At 49.1% G+C, this 20,244-nt stretch overlaps 1 protein-coding gene across 1 annotated transcript in view; it reads right to left on the bottom strand.

The window, feature by feature from the left end:
* RPH3AL (rabphilin 3A like (without C2 domains)) overlaps window positions 1–19,574 on the bottom strand; it is a 31,238-nt gene extending 11,664 nt beyond the window's left edge. The window contains exons 1-5 of the mRNA XM_058817765.1: window positions 19,484–19,574; window positions 17,515–17,658; window positions 15,166–15,295; window positions 11,127–11,213; window positions 4,484–4,646 (exon numbers count right to left, since the gene is read on the bottom strand). Coding sequence (XP_058673748.1) covers window positions 4,484–4,646; window positions 11,127–11,213; window positions 15,166–15,295; window positions 17,515–17,658; window positions 19,484–19,560 — 601 coding nt within the window. The 5' untranslated portion in view covers window positions 19,561–19,574. The remainder of the gene's footprint in view (window positions 1–4,483; window positions 4,647–11,126; window positions 11,214–15,165; window positions 15,296–17,514; window positions 17,659–19,483) is intronic.
* Between the last annotated feature and the right edge of the window lie 670 nt (window positions 19,575–20,244).

Genomic DNA, 20,244 nt, shown 5'->3' with positions numbered 1-20,244 from the left:
GAAGCCCCAGGGATGTTTTTTAGACCCACCAGGACGTCTCCAGAAGCTCACACTGCTGTGAGAAGTGATTTTCTCTGTGGGGACGTGGGTGCAGGGGAACAAGGTGACAGCCACGGGGTCACACAGAGCTGTCAGCTCATCCCTCTGTGCCAGCCCAAACCCCCCAGCTCTCCCCAGGGCAGCAGGATGGGAATCCCTCCCCTTGCACAGAGCAGGAGCTGTCAAATATTCCTGCCAAGCACCTCTGCAGGCACGCCTGTACTCAAGGATCTGTGCTACACAAAGTATTTCATTTAAAAAAAAAAGAGGAATGAATACCTAAAGTAATGCTAACATCTCTGAGGATATTAAAGCTGGCAGGCAGTGTTATTGCAAGGCATTATTGAAGTTGGCCTGGCAGGCAGCTCCTCACACACACCCTGCACAGCCTTTCCCTGCAGGGAAAAAAGCTCTTTTAAAAGCTGGGGGGCTGCAATGCTGGCCAAGAGTCCTCAAACCAAAGGTTTGTCTAAAAAAATATCTCCATTACTACCTGGGAGCGTCAGGTTCAGGAAAAACATCTTCAGAACTCCCTGGGAGAGATGGGGAGTTCTATATAAACACTGCTAAAAACAATCCATACATACCAGAGGGTTTTTTTTTTCCTATATAATCCAAATCTCAGCTGCAAGACTCATTCTGACCATCTTATTGCTCAATTCTCTCAGAAAATAAAGTCCTGTTCCACTTGGTCATCATCTTTTTTTTTCTTTTTTTGCTCTCCTGGATTCATAAAATCCATTTCCTCAGCACAGCTCCCTCCTCCATGAATCCTCTGGAAATGCTGGGAGCCAGGATTTATTTGGAGAAGGCCCCAGTGAATCAGTGGAGGTGACTTTAGCTGCCTGTCCCTGCTGCCATTCAGCAGCTCAGAGAGAAGCAGCACAAGAGGAAGAAAATATTAATGACTGCAAGGCACTCTCACCACAGGACCAGCCCTGTCTGCTCTCATTTCCTCTGCTGCCAATAAGATTCTCTTTTACTCACTGCACCAAAGTCTCTCTTTTAGGTAATCCTTCATCCAAACCTTCTGCTGGCACTTTCCAGAGCCCAGAAATATTAAATCTGGTGTTCCAGCAGCTGCTGATATATCAATAGGAGATGTTGGACAGCTGTTCTTTCAGAGGATGGAACAGATTTATCCCTATCTCCAGCTGACTGGAAAAAAAAAAAAAAAAAAAAAAAAAAAAAAAAAAAAAAAAAAAAAAAAAAACCAAGCTCATAAAATAAAATCTGCTGAGATAAAACTTGCTGGAAATGCAATATTTCCACAGGGAATGGGTCACTCAGTGAGAGCCTGGAGCCCTGCAGCTGCTGGCAGAGCCCACGTGCCTCAATCCCCAAGCCAGGGGCACACAGGGGATGGGGAAGGACAATTCTGGCTGTTCCTGTCCCCAGAGGCAAAGCAGGACGTGGGGAGGCTGTGCTGAGGCCAAGGGGAAGGAGCACTTGGCTGGGGCTGGGATCTGGTGTTAAATGTGTGATTTTAGAGCCATGCCAGCTCCCTGGTGGTGCCAGCTCAGGGCAGGCCCAGCCTGGCACACACACAGAGCCCTTGGCACCTCCTGCAGCTGTCAGAAACACCAAAAGCACGTGGGAATCACAGCCCCTGCAGATTTTTGGCAAGCACAGGGAGCAGGGAGGGCGACAGCTCCTGGTCAGTGCAGGTGGGAGAGTGAGAGAAAATGAGGATTTTTACTGCCCAGGGTCCCACTGCCACATCACACTCCAAGAAGGAAAAGGTGACTGGAGCCAGCTCTTTTCCCTTTCAGGAGCAGCACAAGTTGCAGCTTTGCCAAGTTGGCAGGTTGGGTGACCTGCAGCCACTCCCCAGCACATCCCTGTCTGCTCCATCCCCCTGCATCCCCCTGCCCAGTGCTGCTCCCCTGCCTCTGACACATCCCATTGCCTGGCAACAGGGATGGAACAGGAAAATCCCCCAGGATTTTGGCAGCCCTCCTGCCAAACAGTGCAGCAGCTCAGGGGTCACACTTCTGTTTGATTTCCACCTTTTTCCTGCACAGCTCAGAGCCTGGATCAGGAAAACCCTTGCTGCTCTTGCTCCCTCCTCCTGACCCAGCTGAGAATCCCACCCACATTCCAGCACATGGAGCAGAGCTGCTGCCCAGCAGAAGAAATATTGCTGCCATTCTCCTCCTGACAATACATTTGTGCCTTAATTAATAGCAGGGTTCCCATGGCAACTGCTTGTTTATAGCAGAAAAACCAAAGGCACCAGCAAATCCCAGTGGAAGCGAGCACAGGGGAAATACTGGGGGAGCAGAAATAAAACTTCTGCCTGGTGGGTTCTGCCTTCCACCCTCCTGCAGTGGGAGCAAATCCCCAGGTTCTGGCACTGATACCTCAATTTTGAGGTGGAAAAAGGGACATTTGAGGTTTGTCCCATCTCTCCTGGCATGGAGGGTGTGGCAGGACTGGGCTGGCCCCACCTGCCTTGAATCCCTTTAGAGCTCAGAGCTGGCTCCTTCAGCACCTCAGGGACCAGCAGAGGGGCTGGACAGGGGTGGCCAGGATGATGGAAAGCCCATGGAGAGCAGCCTGTCAGAGTGTTAAATGCCAGAGCTCATTCCCAGGAACATCCTGCCAAGCCAGCTGCAGGGCTGTGCTCCCAGCTGCAAGGACATGTCTGGGGGAGCCTGCACAAGGTGTGAGCTGACAAATGCTCTCAGCCAGGCCCAGGGAACCAGCTCCAGCTGCAGGTTCACCCTGGCAATGTCATGGATCCGCATTTCCACGGGGGAAGGAGCTGCCCTGCCCCATTTGGGGGATGACAAACAGCAGGAGCCCCAGCACCGGCAGCGTCAAAGGAGGTGAAAGGAGGGGGGAGATGCACAAGCTCCCAGCTCCAGAGATGAATTACAGCCTGCAGTGCCCACTGAAAGCTGGCCAGAGGACAGGCAGGGCAACAGGGAAAGAAAGCATCAGAAAATAAAGCCATAAATTAATATTACCCAAGCCATAAAGCAGCAGCCAGACAGACATCAGAGAGCAGGGACAGAGGCAGCTCACCACCCACATCAAAGCTCACCAAAGGTCACTTTGCTGTCCTCCCCCTGCTCCTGCCTGTATTTATGGGGAAGCCTTCTCCAAAAAACAGAACTGAAAAGCTGAACTAAGCAGCAGGCCAGGCTTGGGCTCAACAGCTTCAACTCTTAACTCATTATTCTATCATGTGAACAAAAAACCTCATCAATCAGTCCCTCTGCTAACTCCTTCCAAGCATCTCCTGGAGGGCAACACAACCATCTACTGTTGATCTAATTTGTCTTTAATTACAAAAGTTACAGCAGGGCTGGGAGTGCTTTCTTAGCTGGGCCCTGAAGAGCAGGTTTGTAAACCCAGGGCTCCTGAGGTTTCTTTATTAAAAGGTTATTTCCCCCTGCACTTCTGCTGAGTGGAGGAGAGCATGCAGCTGCTTCACTGGAGAGGTCTCCTCCAGCTGAGGGGATCTAACAGCAAAAAACAGAAGGGGAGAGGCCAGACAGCTCTGCTAATCCACACAGACAGAAAGGAAATCAAAGCAGAACTGGCAGCAGCTCTGATTCTGCAGCACTCACACGCTGGCAGAGCAATTCCTAACCCAGCTCACAGTGACTTGAGGAACCTGCCCAGCAGAGCAGCAGAAGTGAGGAGCAAGGAGGGAGGGAATGAGCCCAGTTTTGGGTCAGCTTTGGCTGCACAGTGCTGTCCAGCAGGGGCACAGTCCCTGGGGTTCAGCAGGAGCAGCTCCTCAGGCAGTTCCATGGTTGTGTAGTGAAGGAGAAGGAATGAAAAACAGTGGGGTGAGGGCTGCTGGGGTGAAGGAATGGAGGAAAGCAGGGCTGGACTGAAGGACAGGTGCTCCAGGAGGACTGGTGTCGCAGACATCTTTTTATGAAAAATCCTTTCCTTAGGATTTTTCCTCCTGAGAAGCTGAAAGGCCTCAGGAACAAATATAAACATTGATTATCTGCTGCTGTGGAATGCAACAGGTGGATCTGTGATTGGCCCATCTAGGATGTTTATAATTAATGGGCAACCACAGTGAGCTGGCTCAGACAGAGAGTCTGAGACAGAGCCTTTGTTATCATTCCTTTCTATTCTTAGCTTAGCCAGCCTTCTGATGAAACATTTTCTTCTATTCTTTTAGTATAGTTTTAATGTAATATATATAATAAAATAATAAATCAAGCCTTCTGAAACATGGAGTCAGATCTTCATCTCTTCCCTCAACCTGAGACCCCTGTGAGCACGGTCACAGACTGGGACTAATCTGAGCCACCCACGTGCACTTCAACATCAGCAAATCCTCCAAAAACCACGAAACTCCAACATCCACGTGGGGAACACACCACACCTCTAACAGAGAACTCCCCTAACTGCTGGGAAGCAAGAGGAGAAGGCAGCTCCTTCTCCCAGCTGTTTTTTGGGTGGCACAACCAACCTTTTCCCCTGGCCCAGGTGAAGGAGCGGCTGCTCCCGACGCGCTCGGGCTCCTGCCAGGGCTGGCCCTGCATCTCCAGGGCTCTGCTGCTGCTGCTGCTCTTCAGAGGGGTGATGTACTTGGGCAGCCCTTTGTAGAACCACGCCCCAGACCTCTTCCACACCTGCCAGAGACACAGACAGGACACCTTGAGCTGGGTTTTTACAGCAGAATGAGCTCCCCCCACCAAGCCGCTCGCTCTGATCCCAAATTCCTGCCCGGATTCATCTCTGTCCTCCTTCCACAGCTGAAAAATCCCAGCTGGGAGGAAGCAGCAGATGGAAGGAGGAGCAGAAGGTGATGGCAGTGCTGCCTCATGCTGGACCCACAGCACAACCCCAGTGCCCATCCCACAGAGCAATAAGGCCAAGCCAGGTCATGTAACGAGCTTGAAAAGAACAAGAACTCCTCTCAAATAACCTGAACCTGTAGCAGGAAATGGACCTCGAGCACCAAACTGTAATATCTGCTGTAAGAACAGCCTCTCCTCTCCAATTTAGCTTTAATGCAGCTTGTGATGAAGGCACTCTATTAGGTATATTTAATATAGAGGCTGCTGTAAGCCAGGGGGAGGGAGAAGGGTGGCAGCTCAGACAAGGAGAAATGGCCTCTTGCAAAGCTAATTCTTGTGTGCCTTCCAGCAGCCTGATAATGAGCTAATGACACAGCCAGGGCAAAAATAAGTTAATATAGTAAAAATATCATTTTTTACTTCTTGCACTTCTGCTCAGAGTGAAGGAGATCATGAGTGCTCCCACTCCAAGTTCCCAAAGCACTTCACACACAGTTTCATCATGATGGCAGTGGGTGCAAACGCAGATATCCCTAATTGCAGCAATACATTTGCAACTTGCCTTTAGAGCTTAATAAAAGCAGAGGGCAGTGACAAAAGCTGGCATTCAGGAGGACACCTGTAGTGACAAAATCTGACATCCAAAAAGCGGGACAGCAGCAGCACCACCACACTGCTGGTTGCCTGGCTCCCAGAGCCACCAAGAGAGCTCAAATCTCTGTGTTTGGGGTGCTGAAAGCCACGTGCAGGTGATCTGAATGCAGAAGGTGGTTTTTAAAGAAAGCCACCTAGAAGAAGAAGAAAGCAGAGCAGTGCTGTGACCCAGCACACGTGCAATGGGGGGAGGCTCGTGCATCACAGCAGGGTCTGCAAAGCACCAGGTGAGAGCATCCCACAGCTCCACCAACGTTCTCCTGCTGGGGAACCACCCTGCAGGAATAACCACCCAGCAGGAGGGTGAGCCTGCCACCCAGGAAAAGAGCTGGGAAGCCAATTTCCCCAAGAAGCTGCAAGCTGTAATTCTGCAGAGGGGGTTTGGCAGGCAGGACGCCTCAGTCAAAGTGACCCAGGCAGGCAAGGCACAGGCTGACACGGCTCCTTCTGTCCCTGCTGCTGGCACGTGGGGACTCCCAGCAGTCGGTCAAACAGCACATGGGCACAGGGACCCTGCAGGAACGGGCTCTACTTGCTGGGAATCAGGAAATTCAACAGATTTTAAAGTGAGGGATAGATATCCCTGCACAGAGCTCAGGTACACGTGGAGCTGCAGGCTGGGCAAGCCCAGGGGTCCCTGAGGAGGGCTGGAGGTTTTGGGAGCAGCAGGAGAACAGGGACAGGGTTGGGATTGTGCATCCCTGACACGTGCTGGGGATCTGGTGTGCACACACACCTTCCCTGGATGAGCTGCTGGGGAGGAAACAGCCCTCTGGTACAGCCACTCTCTGAACAGACCGTACAACATCTGTAATTTAATTTGAAGCACTGGAGAGACCTATTATCTTCAGGCTAGCTCCAATTTAGACACACCATAAAACCAATCAGACACAGCATGGGTGGCTGGAACAAAGGCTGGGCACCTCCAGGTTCCTCACTACCCCAGAGCAAGTCGTTACAGAAAGAGTTAATGACATAACACACCCAGCTCTGGTGTGCTAATACTACTATAAAATCGATTCTCTGCATACACATTCCCTTTAAATTGGTGCTTCTAATAGAGTTTGGTCCTATTATGGCAGCAGTGAAATTGTTTTGAAATCAGCTCTGAAATAACTGCAGCAAGATGCTCTGCCCTGGATGGATTCAGTCCCTCTGCCCCTGCAGGTTTGCAGCACAGCCCGTCCCAAAGGACCAGGGATCACATCCTGCTCTGCACTCTGAGCATCCTTGGATCAAAACTCCATGTTTTGATCCATGGTTGATGTTGTTGACTGCTATTGATGGCATTTGATTGATGGCCAGAGTGGCCTGACAGCAAAGTCCTTGCTTGATTTTAGATTAATCCATCTGTAACAGAGCCTTGAGAATAAAATTCTTACTTCTCAGCTGGAGTTTACTCTTGCCAAGGAAAGGAGAATGCCGCTCCCACCAGCTCACATTAAGGTGGAATTTGTTCCCCACAGCAGTCTGAGTTTGGGTGGAGCTGGAATGTCACCAGGGAGAGGGACAGCCGTGGCCATGACAGATAAATGCCTTTTATAACCCTGATAATATTCCCATTAAAGCTGCATCAAGCCATCACTGCAGCTATGGAGTGACACACGCAGAAGCAGATGGGGATTTTATCGAGCATTTTCAAGAGCAGCCTGGAAATGGGACCTGACACAGAATCACTGGGCCCTGCTGAGACTCATGTTGCTGCTCTGAGCACACAAGTGCTAAAACAAGCTCCTGAGCAGGGAAAACACTAGGGCTTGCTGATAAAGAGGTGGATCACAGCTTGGGGAATCACAACAAACACTTGCAGCCTCCCCAGGGTCCTCCTCACCAAACCCCTGCTTAGATCGAGTCAGAGCTCTGCAGTTTTCAGTCTTGAGGTTGTTGATTAATTCTTATCTATAAAATTTTCTCTCTGCCCAGCCAAGATCTGCTCAGTAGGGCAGCCACAGGCACTCTGACGTCCTTCAGGGTGGTGTTGTCTTTTTATACTACAAACTACATATTTACAATTACTTTCCAATACCTATCACCTATATAACATATTTAGAATTTACTTTCCAATACCCATCACCTGTGTTAGACAGTGCACTTCTATTCTAAACCAATCCCAAAGTGCCAACAGCACTGCAGAAGATGGAGACCAAGAAGAAGAAGAAAGGCTAGGCATGCCCAAGTTCCTCCATCTTGTCTCCAAAACCCCCATGCCAAAAATCCTAAAATCTACATTTTCACCCTGTGATAATTTTATTATTATACTATTTAAACTTCTGGGACTTTCAGGTCCTCATACAGGTGCTCTGGCAAGGGTCTCTGAGCCCCCTGGCAACTCTGGACACCCAGAGGGATGTTCTGAGTTCCAATACTTAGAAAAGATCTTTGCTGCAAAGCCACATTTTGCTCCACCAGCTCCTGCTCGTGCCATGCAGTGTTCCCACCCTGTCGCAGACATCTTTTATGAAAAATCCTTTCCTTAAGATTTTTCCTCCTGAGAAGCTGAAAGGCCTCAGGAACAAAATGTAAACAATGGTTATCTGCTGCTGTGGAATGCAACAGGTGGATCTTTGATCAGCCCATGTTGGTTGTTTCTAATTAATGGCCAATCACAGTCAGCTGGATCAGACAGAGAGTCCGAGACAGAGCCTTTGTTATCATTTTTTGCTATTCTATTCTTAGCTAGCCTTCTGATGAAACCCTTTCTTCTATTTTTTTAGTATAGTTTTAATGTAATATACATCATAAAATAATAAATCAGCCTTCTGAAACACGGAGTCAAATCCTCATCTCTTCCCTGAACCTGAGACCCCTGTGAGCACCATCACAGCACCCTGCAGCCCTTTCCTTCACAGCAGCCTGGGCTTGGTGAGAGCAAAACCACCCACATTTACCCTGCCATGCAGACACCAGCAATACCCAAAGGTAGGGAAGCAGCTTTCTGTGGGCTCCAGCAAGGAAAATTGTCCTGCCTGCAGCACATCCCCACACAGCCCCTCTGTCCCAGCCCTGCAAACACCGCTGGCAGCACGGAGAGAGGGAGAGAGCCAGAGCTCCTCAGCCTCGTTATTTGCATTCATCTGCTTTTCCATAACACAGAGATTTCCAATTACATTATTTACAGCAAGCTGCTGCCGACTCCCACGTTGGGCACTTGAGGATGAAGGAAATTAAAAGGCAGTGGAATTACCATTCCCAGCTTTGTTTCTGGAACAGCAAAATCCATCGCCCCCCTGACCCCGACGTTTCTCGAGCTGCAGTGCCTGCCAGCCTTCAACCATTTATCATCCCCCTTTCAATCAGGCCTCTTTTTTTCCCCCCTCTATTCTAGAGGACACTATTTTGAGTCTAACTACTCGCTGCCACCCCCAAAATAATATGGCAGAGGCTACTGATGAGTTCTTTCAATTGCAAACAGGTGCACATCGCTCCTATTCAATCCAGAGTCACCCAAAATAAACACCCCTCTCCATTCCTGGGGTGTTTTGCCAGGAAATCGTCATGCCAGGCAGGAATAACCCCAAGCTATGCTGCTTTACAGTGTTCCAAGTGGTAGGAGTGGATATTTGAAAAGGGAAGCCCCAGGGGCAAAAGAGGAGGAGATGACACTGCTCCTCCAGCACAAAAATCTTTGTGTGATAAACTGAGAAATGCAGCCATGAAAATGCTGTGTAGTGAAGGAGCAGGAATGAAAAGGAAAGTGAAGCAGAGAGGGCAAATTAAAACTTTTAACAGGTCCCAGGTAGCTGACACTCTCATATTCAAGGCAGTTTTAAAAAAAAAGCTTCCCCCCACCCCACTGAAACTGCTTTCATTATCCCTACAATTCTGGATGTGTCAATTCAAATGTAAATGTGCACAAATGCTTCCAAGAGGATTTAATTACAATGATAGCATTGCTAATTATGGATATATAGATATATAAAAATATATGTATAAGGGGTAATTCAGGAAGGTGCTCTGCAGAATCTGGTGCTACCAGTCAAAATAAGGCTGTGCAGAGAGTTAAAGGGCTGGGGTGCATGGGATGCCCAACCCCAGCAGCCTCAGATCCTGCTGGGCCACATTTATTCTGATTTACCTCAAATTCCTTGGCCAAGGTTTCTCTAATTCTCAGCTCCCAAACCCCCAAAATCAAGGCAGGGCATGTAGGAAGACACAGGGTATGGATGATTTGATGTCTGTCTGCCCTCACTGTGACCCTCCCAACCTTCTCCTGTGCAGGGCACCAGCAGCAGCATAAATAAAAAAGGAGACAGGCTTGAACCCACCTTCTTAAAGGGAACTGGAAAATAAAGCAGAAGCTAAGTGTTGAGAGGCAAGCTGAGGCTGTGATTTAGTCTAAGAAGGAAAGGTCCATCCATTTTCCTCAGGGATGCACTTTGGCTGCATCTCAGGGCTCACAGAGTGAGTGCTGGAGGTTATCACACCCTCCCACTCTGGCCACACATAACACGTGCTGGACACATCAATATTCTCTGCCCACTGACCAGGTTACTTATTCTTTTTTTAAGAAATAGGAAAAAACCCACAGTAGTACAGAGAGATTGAAAAAAACCCAAGAGAATAAAGGAAATAAAGCAAATTTTAGTCCCTGCCTTTCTCTGCAGAGCACAGAGAATACCTGCACCTGCCTCAGTCTCTATTTTGGGATCTCTATCTGGAATTCAAAACATCCAGATGATTCAGTGTATCAAATTGTTATCAAAATCCAGGGAGCTGGAATTCTCTCTTCCTGCCCTACCCACACTGCTGCTGATAATTTAAATTATCACCATCCACGTATCCCTCATTTTACCTGAACATGGATTTTGTGGGTGCTCCCACACAAAAAAACCCCCCCTCCAATGTAAAACCTAAGCAATGCAAAGTTTCCACAACTAATTAAAGAAAAAAATTCAGCACCTCCAAAAACTGCACAAACACTCTCACTACACTTCAAAAATTGATTTAGCAGAGCACCCAGGTTACACAGCTGGGTACAGCTTGGTCTGAAATAGCTGGACTGGATTGATGCTCAAGGACCACAAGCCAAAGCCCAGAATAAATTGATGGGAACAAGTGAAAATCCATCTGTAATCACAGAACAAATTCACAGACTTCACTTCAGAGCCCTGATGTTGGGGGATGCTGGCTGGCAGACAAGAATTGAGGCAGACCATTACTTTTTCTTTTTTTTTTTTTTTGTTTGCAGTGTAAAGTCAAGGATGAAGGATATAAAAATTTAGAGACCTGCATTAGAAGCCTCACACACTGGCAAGTTATGGGATTTTGCAGGCAGGGAGGAAAACAGATTTAAAGGCTGCAATTCTAGTTATTTTTAGTGGGGCAAATATTGCAGTTATGCTCTACATCTCTCAAGCTGTATTAAAAAAAAAAACAGTTAGCCAAGTTTGTTTCCCACAGAGTGAGGAGGGAAAGGGTGTAAGGGAACAACTTTATGGCCAGAGCTAGAAAAATCCCACAAAGTCAGTGGGATTTTTACCCTTCACTCCCTCATAAAACAAAGTTGTCACCACTGTGTGTGTGTTTGAGCCTGCCCGGCCTCCCAAATCCCATTTTCTGCCTTGCAATGCCCAGGGAAGAGCCCACAGGTGCTGTGCACAGCTTTGGGCTGGGCAGGTGGGTGCTGCTGAGCCCCAGCTCCCCACAGCTGGGTTTTACCTCTCTCTGCTCACTGCAGATCTTGCACAGCCACAGGGGACGCTTCTGGGCTCCAACAGTTTCTATCCCACACTTGGTGCAAACTTTCTGAAACAAGGAGAGAGAAAAAAAAAAGGGAAAAAAAAAACAAAAAAAAAAAAAAAAAAGAGAGGTGGTGTTAGCAGCTCCCCACAGCCCTTGGGGGACAGAAGGCTGAGAAGCAGCAGCTCTGTTTTGCTCCCCTTAAAAACCCAAAGCGTGGCACAAATTCCCGGTTTTTCCTGGAGAAGCGCTGCCTGCAGGAAGGTGCTGCAGGGCTGTGAGGACAGGAGACAAAGGGAAACCCACAGCACAGTCCTTGACCCCAGGGAGAGGAGAGAACTGGGCAGGGCAAACCAAACCCCATCACACACAGGTGAATCTCCAGAGCTGCTTTTTTATTCCCCTGAATCCCCCAATCTCTGTGGTGTGGAAAGCAGCTGCAAGCAGGCACAAGTGCAAGGTTGGGAATGCTCTCCTTCCTCCTCTCACACACAATTGTTGAATCCCACGTTTTCCCTTCCTTCTCAGCACTCTCTCCTTGCTCTGGGGCTGTTTAGCCATGGCCATGGTTACACACATTTCCTGAGTGTCTGTGGCTCTGCACAGCCCTTTCTGCTGTCTCTGCTGGCATCCCGAGCCATTTACAACCTGAATCACCCAACATTACATAATGAAGCTGATGCCTATCAGCCCTGGCAGCGCAGCCTGAATGAGAAATGGGATGAATCTTTTGATCCTCACGGAGGAACAGCCACTCACAAGAGGAGAGCAAGAGCTTGCTGAGATATCCATGAGGATTGGATGTCCACAGATTCACACATCCTCCACACCAGGCTGCTCCTGTGCCCAGGGATGAAGGTCTCATCTTCCCCATCCCACTTCCCCACCCCATCTAATTTAAAATTCGGTCATTCTGATGAAGAAGATTGAATTCCTGGATTGTACCTGCTGAAAGAATGAGTGAGAAAAGAGGAATGCTCTGGGAGGGGGCAGAATGGAGATCTGGGTGGGTTCCTCCAGCCCCATCCCCTGCCAGGCCACACAAGTGCTCTTCAGCATAATGATTTAATTCTGCCCTCATCCTCATCCTCCCAGAGAAATAATGAGCAGCCTGTTGAGCCTGGAGCATCACCCCTCAGCACGGAGCTCCCCAAGCCAAGGGGATTGGCAGATTCAGTCACAGACCCCACCTAAAACACCCCAAACTCTCCCTCCCTCCTGAGGGAGCAGCTCAGCCTGGAACACCCTCCAAAATCCCAATCCCCACACGGATAACACATTCAAACGCTCCCTCTAGTGGAAATTCCCAACCGGTTTTACTCCCAGCCACGAATTCTGAACAATCCCAACATTAAAACGGTGTTTTCCTCCTCCTCCTCCTTCTCTGCAGAGTGGCTGGGAAATCTAGCATCACTCAGAACCCCTCTGAAGAAGACATAAAAATCAAGGGCATTAAATGCAGCCCCATTTCTCATTAAACACAAGACAAAGCACTTTGCTCTCCCACTCATCCTTCACCTTTTTACTCATGACATCAATCCCCTCTGCATGGTAAAGCACCCTGGGCTTTGTCTCACTCCTACTGTTGTTAACACATCTGGCTTTGCACACACCTTTGTCTTGCCACAATTATTATTTCCCAGATAATAAAAACCAATATTAAAAGCATTCTTTCCAAAGCAGAAAGTGGCACTTAGAAGATCCATCACAAGTGCAGAAGCTCTGTTCAGCAGCAGGGATTTGCTGAAGGTAAATTCTTTGCTGTGCTTCAGGTGCATCATTACAATTCCTGGCACTGAATTAAATGTGCTGCAATGACACGGTACCAGAGCAGTGCCTGCCAGAAAAATATGAACTTTAAAAAATCCATAATTCCCTGACAAATTGCTCATTGCACACAGCACTCCATGAGTGATGGATATCCCTGGACAAGAGGGAACAAGCAGTTCACTCTGTGCTCTGCTGAAGGGTTGGCTGTTCCCTGAGTTCACAACATTAAAAAGCAGAAGGGGACAAGCCCAGGGCACCCAAGCAGAATTGGCTTGGGCTAGCACAGAGCTGAAAAGTGCAGCCAGTCTGAAAGCAGCTGCAAAATGCACCCTGGAAAAGTTGGGGCTCACTTAAATCAACCTGGATGTGAATGCTGCTGAACTGCCCAACAGACTCCAGACAAAAGGGAATTAAAAAAAGAAAAGAAGAAAAAGGAAAGGAGGAAAAGGAAAGGAGGAAAAGGGAAAGAAAACAAAGGAAAAGACAAAAAGACAAAAAGGAAAAGAAAAGAAAAAGAAAAAAAGAAAAAAGGAAAAAAAGGAAAAAAAAAAAAAGAAAGAAAAATATAAAGAAAGAAAAAAAAAAAAAAAAGAAAAAAACCCCAGCATTTCTCTGGGGTTTTCTGGTCACAGCCCTCCTCAGGGACAGCTGACAGTCACTCCTGCAAGGGGACAGGGCTGGGAAGTGCCTGAAGCAGCCCCTGCCCCCTCAATAGTGCTCAGAGTTCACAGGAAATTGGTTAAAAAGCCCCATGGCAACGTGACTTAGCTGGCTCCTGACTAGGTGAGGGCAGAACTGCCAGGGGAAGGAGGCAGGAACAGAGCACATCCTGTTATTCCACATGCCTGAAACACAGGAAACAGCCAAGAATCTGCTGCCTGTCACCCACCCTTTACTGTCCACAGTGCACAGAGACCACGCTGCTCCCATCCAAACCCAACCTTCCACTCCCCACTGCTGCTTCGTCCCACACCCCTTCCCTAAAATCTGCTTTCCCCATGGTTTAGGAGCCAGGGGCTCCAAGATTTGTGTTTCCTTCCCCAGGCACTGCCTTGGAAGGAATTTTCTGCACAATCCCAGTGATTTCTGTGGCCTCCACTGGAGGAACCTGCTCTGCACGAGGGCTGTGTCCCACAAAAGCCAGCAGAGCCACAGAGGGTTGGTCCACCACGGTCCAACAACCAGTCCATGGTAGTTTTTATTAAAAAAAAAGTGAAAGCAGCAGGTTTAACTCAGCAGAACCACTGCAGCACCCAGCAGGTGCCCTCACCTTGCCACAGCAGACACGAAGGAACCCCCCAGAGGTGATTCCCCAGGGAAGGTGGGCTTCAAGGGCAGGAAAAGCAGCCTCCCAGCAGAGGCAGGTTGCCTTGGAGATCATAATCTCCACAGAAATACAGATGAACCCCTCAGCTGTGGAGCCCAGAGCAGCAGGAACCAACCCTGGGGTGCTGGAGAGCAGCAACTCACACAACACAGGCACTCCCTGAGGCTCAGGGATGGAAAACTTGCACTGGTTTGGAGCTTGAGGATGGGTTTGGGTCCTCCTGGAAGTGAGACCTTGCAGTGAGGACGAGCAAAGCTCACAGACTCTGTTGTGAGCTGTCTCTGGTGGCTGCACATTCCTGCCCCTTGTCCCATGTGGCAAACCCCAAAAATCCCAGCTGGGGAATTGCAGAGGGGGCTGGCACAGCCCATCCGAGCTCTGAGGGCAGCTCAGGCACTTTTTGGGATCCTGAGGAATCCCTTGCTATCACTAGGATCCTGAATCTCTTGTTATCACCAGGATCCTGAGAAACCTCTTATTATCACCGGGATCCTGAGGAACCTCTTATTGTCACCAGGATCTCTTATTATCACCAGAATGCTGAGGAATCTTTTATTATCACCAGAATGCTGAGGAATCTCTTGCTATCAACAGGATCCTGAATCTCTTGTTAGCACCAGGATCCTGAGGAATCTTTTGTTATCACCAAGATCCTGAGGAATCCCTTGTTATCAACAGGATCCTGAATATCTTATTATCACCAGGATCTTGAAGAATCTCTTGCTATCACCAGGATCCTGAGGAACCTCTTGCTATCACCAGATCCTGAGGAATCTCTTGTTATCACCAGGCTGCCACAGCAAACTCGATGGTCTGACAGCACCCGTGACAATAAAATCACCCTGCAGAGCTCTCCAAGGGCCTGCTGGTGTTTCCTGGAGAGTTCTGCTGCCAGGGACAGGCTCGTGTGAGCAAACCCACCTTTTTGCAGTCCTGGCAGAAGACAGAGGAGCTGCCCAGCAGCCCCAGCATCTCCCCACAGAGCAGACACTGCGAGAGGCCGTTCCCCATGGCGTTCCTCCTCATGTTCTCCAGCCTCTCCACCAGGCGCCTGCGGGCAGGAGGCACAGCACAGTCACAGCACTGCAGGGAAAGCTCCCAGCCCATACCCATTTATTTCCTTTATTATTTACATTTGGCATGCTAAAAGGAACGTTTCAGAAAAGTTCGCCATGGTTTCAAGTTATTATTTCTTGTGAGAAAATCTAAATTTGAATGAATTGAATTAGTTGAAACAATACAGGAACACTTCTAATCTACAAAACAGCAGTAAAAATATTGCTACCTGAATGAAATTTTTTTGCGTGCCTTCCCAAGGGGAGCCAATATGATCTATAGTATTCTACAGCACCCAAGGCTTGTATATGGGTCTTGAAATCTTATATTTCAATGTAGCTGGAGAAGATCTTTACACAATATACTTAAGTGGGGACATCAAAATAGCACATATCTATTTCTGTGAATGTTTAAGTTTTGTACATTGTCTTGCCCTCACGCCAGGGCAAGTCAAAAAGCATTGGGAAAGGGGCAAAGGAGCTAAACCTGCCGAGCCCTCTCCATTTCCCATCTCTGAAAGCAGCAGGGCAGGCACTGACATCCCGTTAGGAGCAGGAAGGCCAGGCTGAAGGCCAAAATGAGCCAGACTGAAGCCATCAGACCAAAATGAGCCTGGCTGTGGCACAGGAATGGCAGTGACTGCTCCCTGCTCCCTCCCAGAGCGCATTTGGAAGACAAGAAGCACATATGCATGCTCAATGTCTGCAGCAGCAGGGCTGGGAGAGGGCAGGGAGGCGGGACAGGCAATGAGGACGCAGCCAGGCCATTCATCAGCACCAGCAGCAGGAGGGACTGATCCTGCCATCCATGAATCCCACTCTCATTAGTGCTAATGTCCCATCCACCAGGAGAGCGAGGCGAGGGCTGTTTGAAAGAGGTGCTGCCGTGGTGGGGAGCTCAGGCTGCACAGCCAGAGAGTGCCATCATTAGTGGATTTATGATCCTCGACTTGGACTCTGGCACAAAAGAGCTCCTGGGAGTGAACAAAAGGCATTTCAGAGGATGCCTGACTGCAGGAACTGCGAGGGGAGCACTTGCTGCAGCTCCAGCAGCAAGCACACAGGAGCAGGCAGGCCCTCAGGGTCACTGGCTGCTGCTGGGGGCTCCCATTTATCACAAAAACATCACTGCCACTCCTCATTAGCCCTCACTAACGAGCACAGGGAAGCAGGGCCTGCTGGACAGGGGCTGGGGGTCCCTGGGATTGTGTCTCATGAACACAAACACTGCTGGGAAATGCTGCAGGGCTGCCCAGCTCCCTGCCTCTGAAGGCAGGATGATCACACACAGAGCTCAGGCCAGGCCTCCAGCGGGACTGAGAGCAAATGGGAACCTGCAGCAGCAAAAGGATGCCTGTAAATTAAATAATTCAAGCTAGCAAACCCCATCCTGAGGGCTCAGCCAACTAGAACATAAACTCATTCTCTGCTCCAGGCAAAATCCCAGGGGCCTGGCACGGACAAGGGAAAACCTGATTGCACTGCCAGCAGTGATCCTGAGCCATCCATGCCCTGGGCACTGCCCAGCCTCTCCCTGAGCCCCTGCCTCACCCAGCACCACCTGCATTTCCCATGTGTCAGGGCTGCACCCTCAGCAGCCCCCAAGGCTCAAAGAAAGCATGAAAAGACTTCAGTGAGAAGGAAAACAGGACACCCTCCCCAGCGGTCATCACCTCCAAACAAGCAGCTTGGGAGGGTGTCACAGACATCTTTTCATGAAAAGTCCTTTCCTTAGGATTTTTCCTCCTGAGAAGCTGAGAGGCCTCAGGAACAAAATGTAAACAATGGTTATCTGCTGCTGTGAAATGCAACAGGTGCATCTTGGATTGGCTCATGTTGGTTTTTAATTAATGGGCAATCACAGTCAGTTGGCTCGGACCCTCTGTTCGAGACAGAAGCTTTGTTATCATTCTTTTCTTTTCTATTCTTAGCTAAGCATTCTGACGAAACCTTTTCTTCTGTTCTTTTAGTATAGTTTTAATGTAATACATATCATAAAATAATAAATCAAGCCTTCTGAAACATGGAGTCAGATTTTCCTCTCTTTCCCAATCCAAGAACCCCTGTGAACACCATCGCAGGAGGGGAAAATCACTGACCTAAGGGATGCTGTGAGGGATGGAGGCTGAGCTCAGGCAGCTGGGAGAGGCACTCCTGCCTGTGCTGGCCTTTTCTGGGGAGGGAAGGGAGGGAAGGGACAGGAACGTGGCCGTACCCAACGCGCTGCTGCTCCGCCACGTCCAGCTGCTCTGCCTTGCGGATCACTCCCAGGATGAGCTCAAGCTCCTGGGGGCTCAGAGCTTGCATCTTCCTCTGCTTCTCAGTCTGGAATGTGTGCACTGACCAGCCCGTCTGGAGCCTGTGGGAGGGCGTGGAGGGCAGCACTCAGCTGGGGAGGGAAGCACAAAGCCCCAGCCCTGCCCTGGAGGATGGTTGGGATGGATGGAGAGCAGAGAAATCTGGAGGCAGGTCGTGGAAATTGGGGTTTATTGCAAAGGGCCAAGTGCAGGGCACTGCTGGGAGCTGCCAGCTCCGAGCAGGCCCCAAAGAGGGAGAGAGAAGTAAAGAGAGAGAAGGCAAGGGTGTGGTAAAGAGAAAATGAGAGAGCAAGGTTTCTGTTCCAATACCATAAATCTTCTGAAGAAGAATATTGCTGAATATTCTAATTCTCACTAGCCAATCTAATAGAAGATACAAATCCTATAGCATTTACATACAGCCTATAAGAATCACTACATTACCATACTGTGTTACATTTTAAATCCTAAAACCTACTCTTTGGACCCCTTCTGCCAAGCCAGTGGGGTCTGCTCTGCCCCTTGGAGCTGTCTGCAAGCAGAGGGCGTTGTCTCTGCAAAAGGGGATTACCTTCAACTGGCCACACCATTGTTTTTTCCAGTTGCTCAGTAACTGAGGTATCTCAAAGCTTGCTTTCATTTCCATCTTGTTTCTATAGTCTCAAAATCTTGTTTCTATATTTCCATCTTGTTTCTATATTCTCAAAATCTCATTTCTATATTTCCATCAGTTTCTATATTCTCAAAATCTTTTGCCAGGCAATCATATTTCTAAAGCTTTGCTGTTTCATCTTTCCTGCCCCACAGCCCAGGCACGCAGACCCACAGCAGCCTCCCATCAGGGATGTCTGTTCCCTGCCTAAATCCCGAAGCTCCTCTCACTGAGCTCATTTCCACAGCAGCAATGAGTGCTGTGCTGCCTCTCCCTGCCCTCTGTCCTCCCTTTCTGCTCCTGTTTGTGTTTTTCCAAGCCCCTGATCCTGTCTGTCCATAAAGCAGCAGCAGCACCCTGGGGCTGCCTGTCCTGGGGATCCCCTCACAGGGATGGATGCTGGTGCCAGGAAGGCAAATGCCAAGAGCAAACTGCCAGACACAGGGGCTCCCACATCCCTCGTGCCCCCAGTTCAAGCACACAAACCTCTGGGCATGCCTAGAAACACAAATTTGGCACCATCCTCCCTTGGTCTGGCCCAGGTTCACACGAGGACTCCAGCAAACCCCCGTGCCTCCCATGCAGCAGCTGATGCCTCTCCTTGGCTCACTTGGCAACAGGCAGGAGCTTTCACAGCTCAATTAATTAATTACCATCCAGGAGGGGTTTGGAGGTCACTGGATACACTTATGGCTGCAAGGAGGATGCACTGCTGGGCACCACTGCCTTGCTGAAGGTTTCTGCAGGCTGGGGAGGAGGCAGTGGGGCGCTCAGCCAGGCAGCCCCCTCAAACCATGGGGTGTCCCCCTATTTTCTCACACTCTGCAGCAGCAGCTGAGCCCAGGGGTTCAGGAAAAAGCAGAGGTGGCACAGTCCCAGCTGCCAGGGAATGAAAACACCCAAGAAAAATGAACTTCTAGAGCCTGACTCATCCCCATCCTTTCATTCCTTAGGTTGTGCAGTAATTTTAACTTTGGGGGAAAATGAGAACTAATGACAAGTTCCTAAAACAAAAGGGTGCTGGCAGCTGGGGGATGCCATCAATTATATTTAGGGGGCTCCAACCCTTCCTTTCACCCAGGGGAGGGCTGTGGGATGGACTGCAGGGGTGCGGGATGAGACCAAGAGTTTAGAGACAGCAGGAAAGCTGTGAGGGCAGAGCTGAGGGTGGAAGGGGAAAAGGGAAAGGGAAAAGGGGAAAGGGAAGAGGGAAAAGGGAAAGGGAAAAGACTCACTTGGCTCTCAGGGCCAGCTGCCGGTCGTTGGGGCAAACCCAGGGGCCTGAACCACTGCCAAAAATCATGTCAGCCATGGCCCCAGCCTGGGCTGGCAGGAGTCACACCTGGAAGAAGCAAACAGAGCTGATCTGCCAGCACCACACACACTGGGAGCAGCCAGACTCACCCACAGACAGTGATAAAAACATCCCATCAGTCTCATAAAATAGAAGCTAATAAATACTTTCAGATACCTTGAAGGCAAGGCTGGATGTTTAGATTTTATGGTATACACTGAGAAAAAAAAAAAAAAGCCAGACACTCTTTGTCAGTCCTGATTTTTCATTTCAAACTAAAGAAAAGCATTGTCTGTAAAAATAATCCCTGCCTCCCCACCTCCAGATCCCCAGCACTGCAGTTCTGACAGAGAAAGCCACTCCAAAGGACACAAAGAAGCTACAGTTGCCTTTTTTTTTAACCTCTTAATGGGGTAACAAACAAAAACCCACGCAACAATCAGCATGAATAGTGGCAAGTCATTTCCTTCATTAAAACTGCTTCCATAATAGCCTGATATTTATAACTCCAGCCTGCAATAGCAGCTTGTTTGCATCCTCTGATGCTCAAGACAGCACCTCTTGCAGCAGATCTCCTGCATGGTCACACCAGTGCTCAGTGAAAATTCCTCTGAACTGATCAGGAAAGGCAGCAAAAACTGATCAGCAGCAAAAATCAACTTCCAGATGCTCATGGGAGCAACATCCCCCAAGGAGACTCTG

The sequence above is a fragment of the Ammospiza caudacuta genome, chromosome 20 (assembly GCF_027887145.1).
Source record: "Ammospiza caudacuta isolate bAmmCau1 chromosome 20, bAmmCau1.pri, whole genome shotgun sequence".
Classification (NCBI taxonomy): domain Eukaryota; kingdom Metazoa; phylum Chordata; class Aves; order Passeriformes; family Passerellidae; genus Ammospiza; species Ammospiza caudacuta.
The sequence above is the reverse complement of the archived record's forward strand: the minus strand, read 5'-3'. Positions and strand labels throughout refer to the sequence as shown.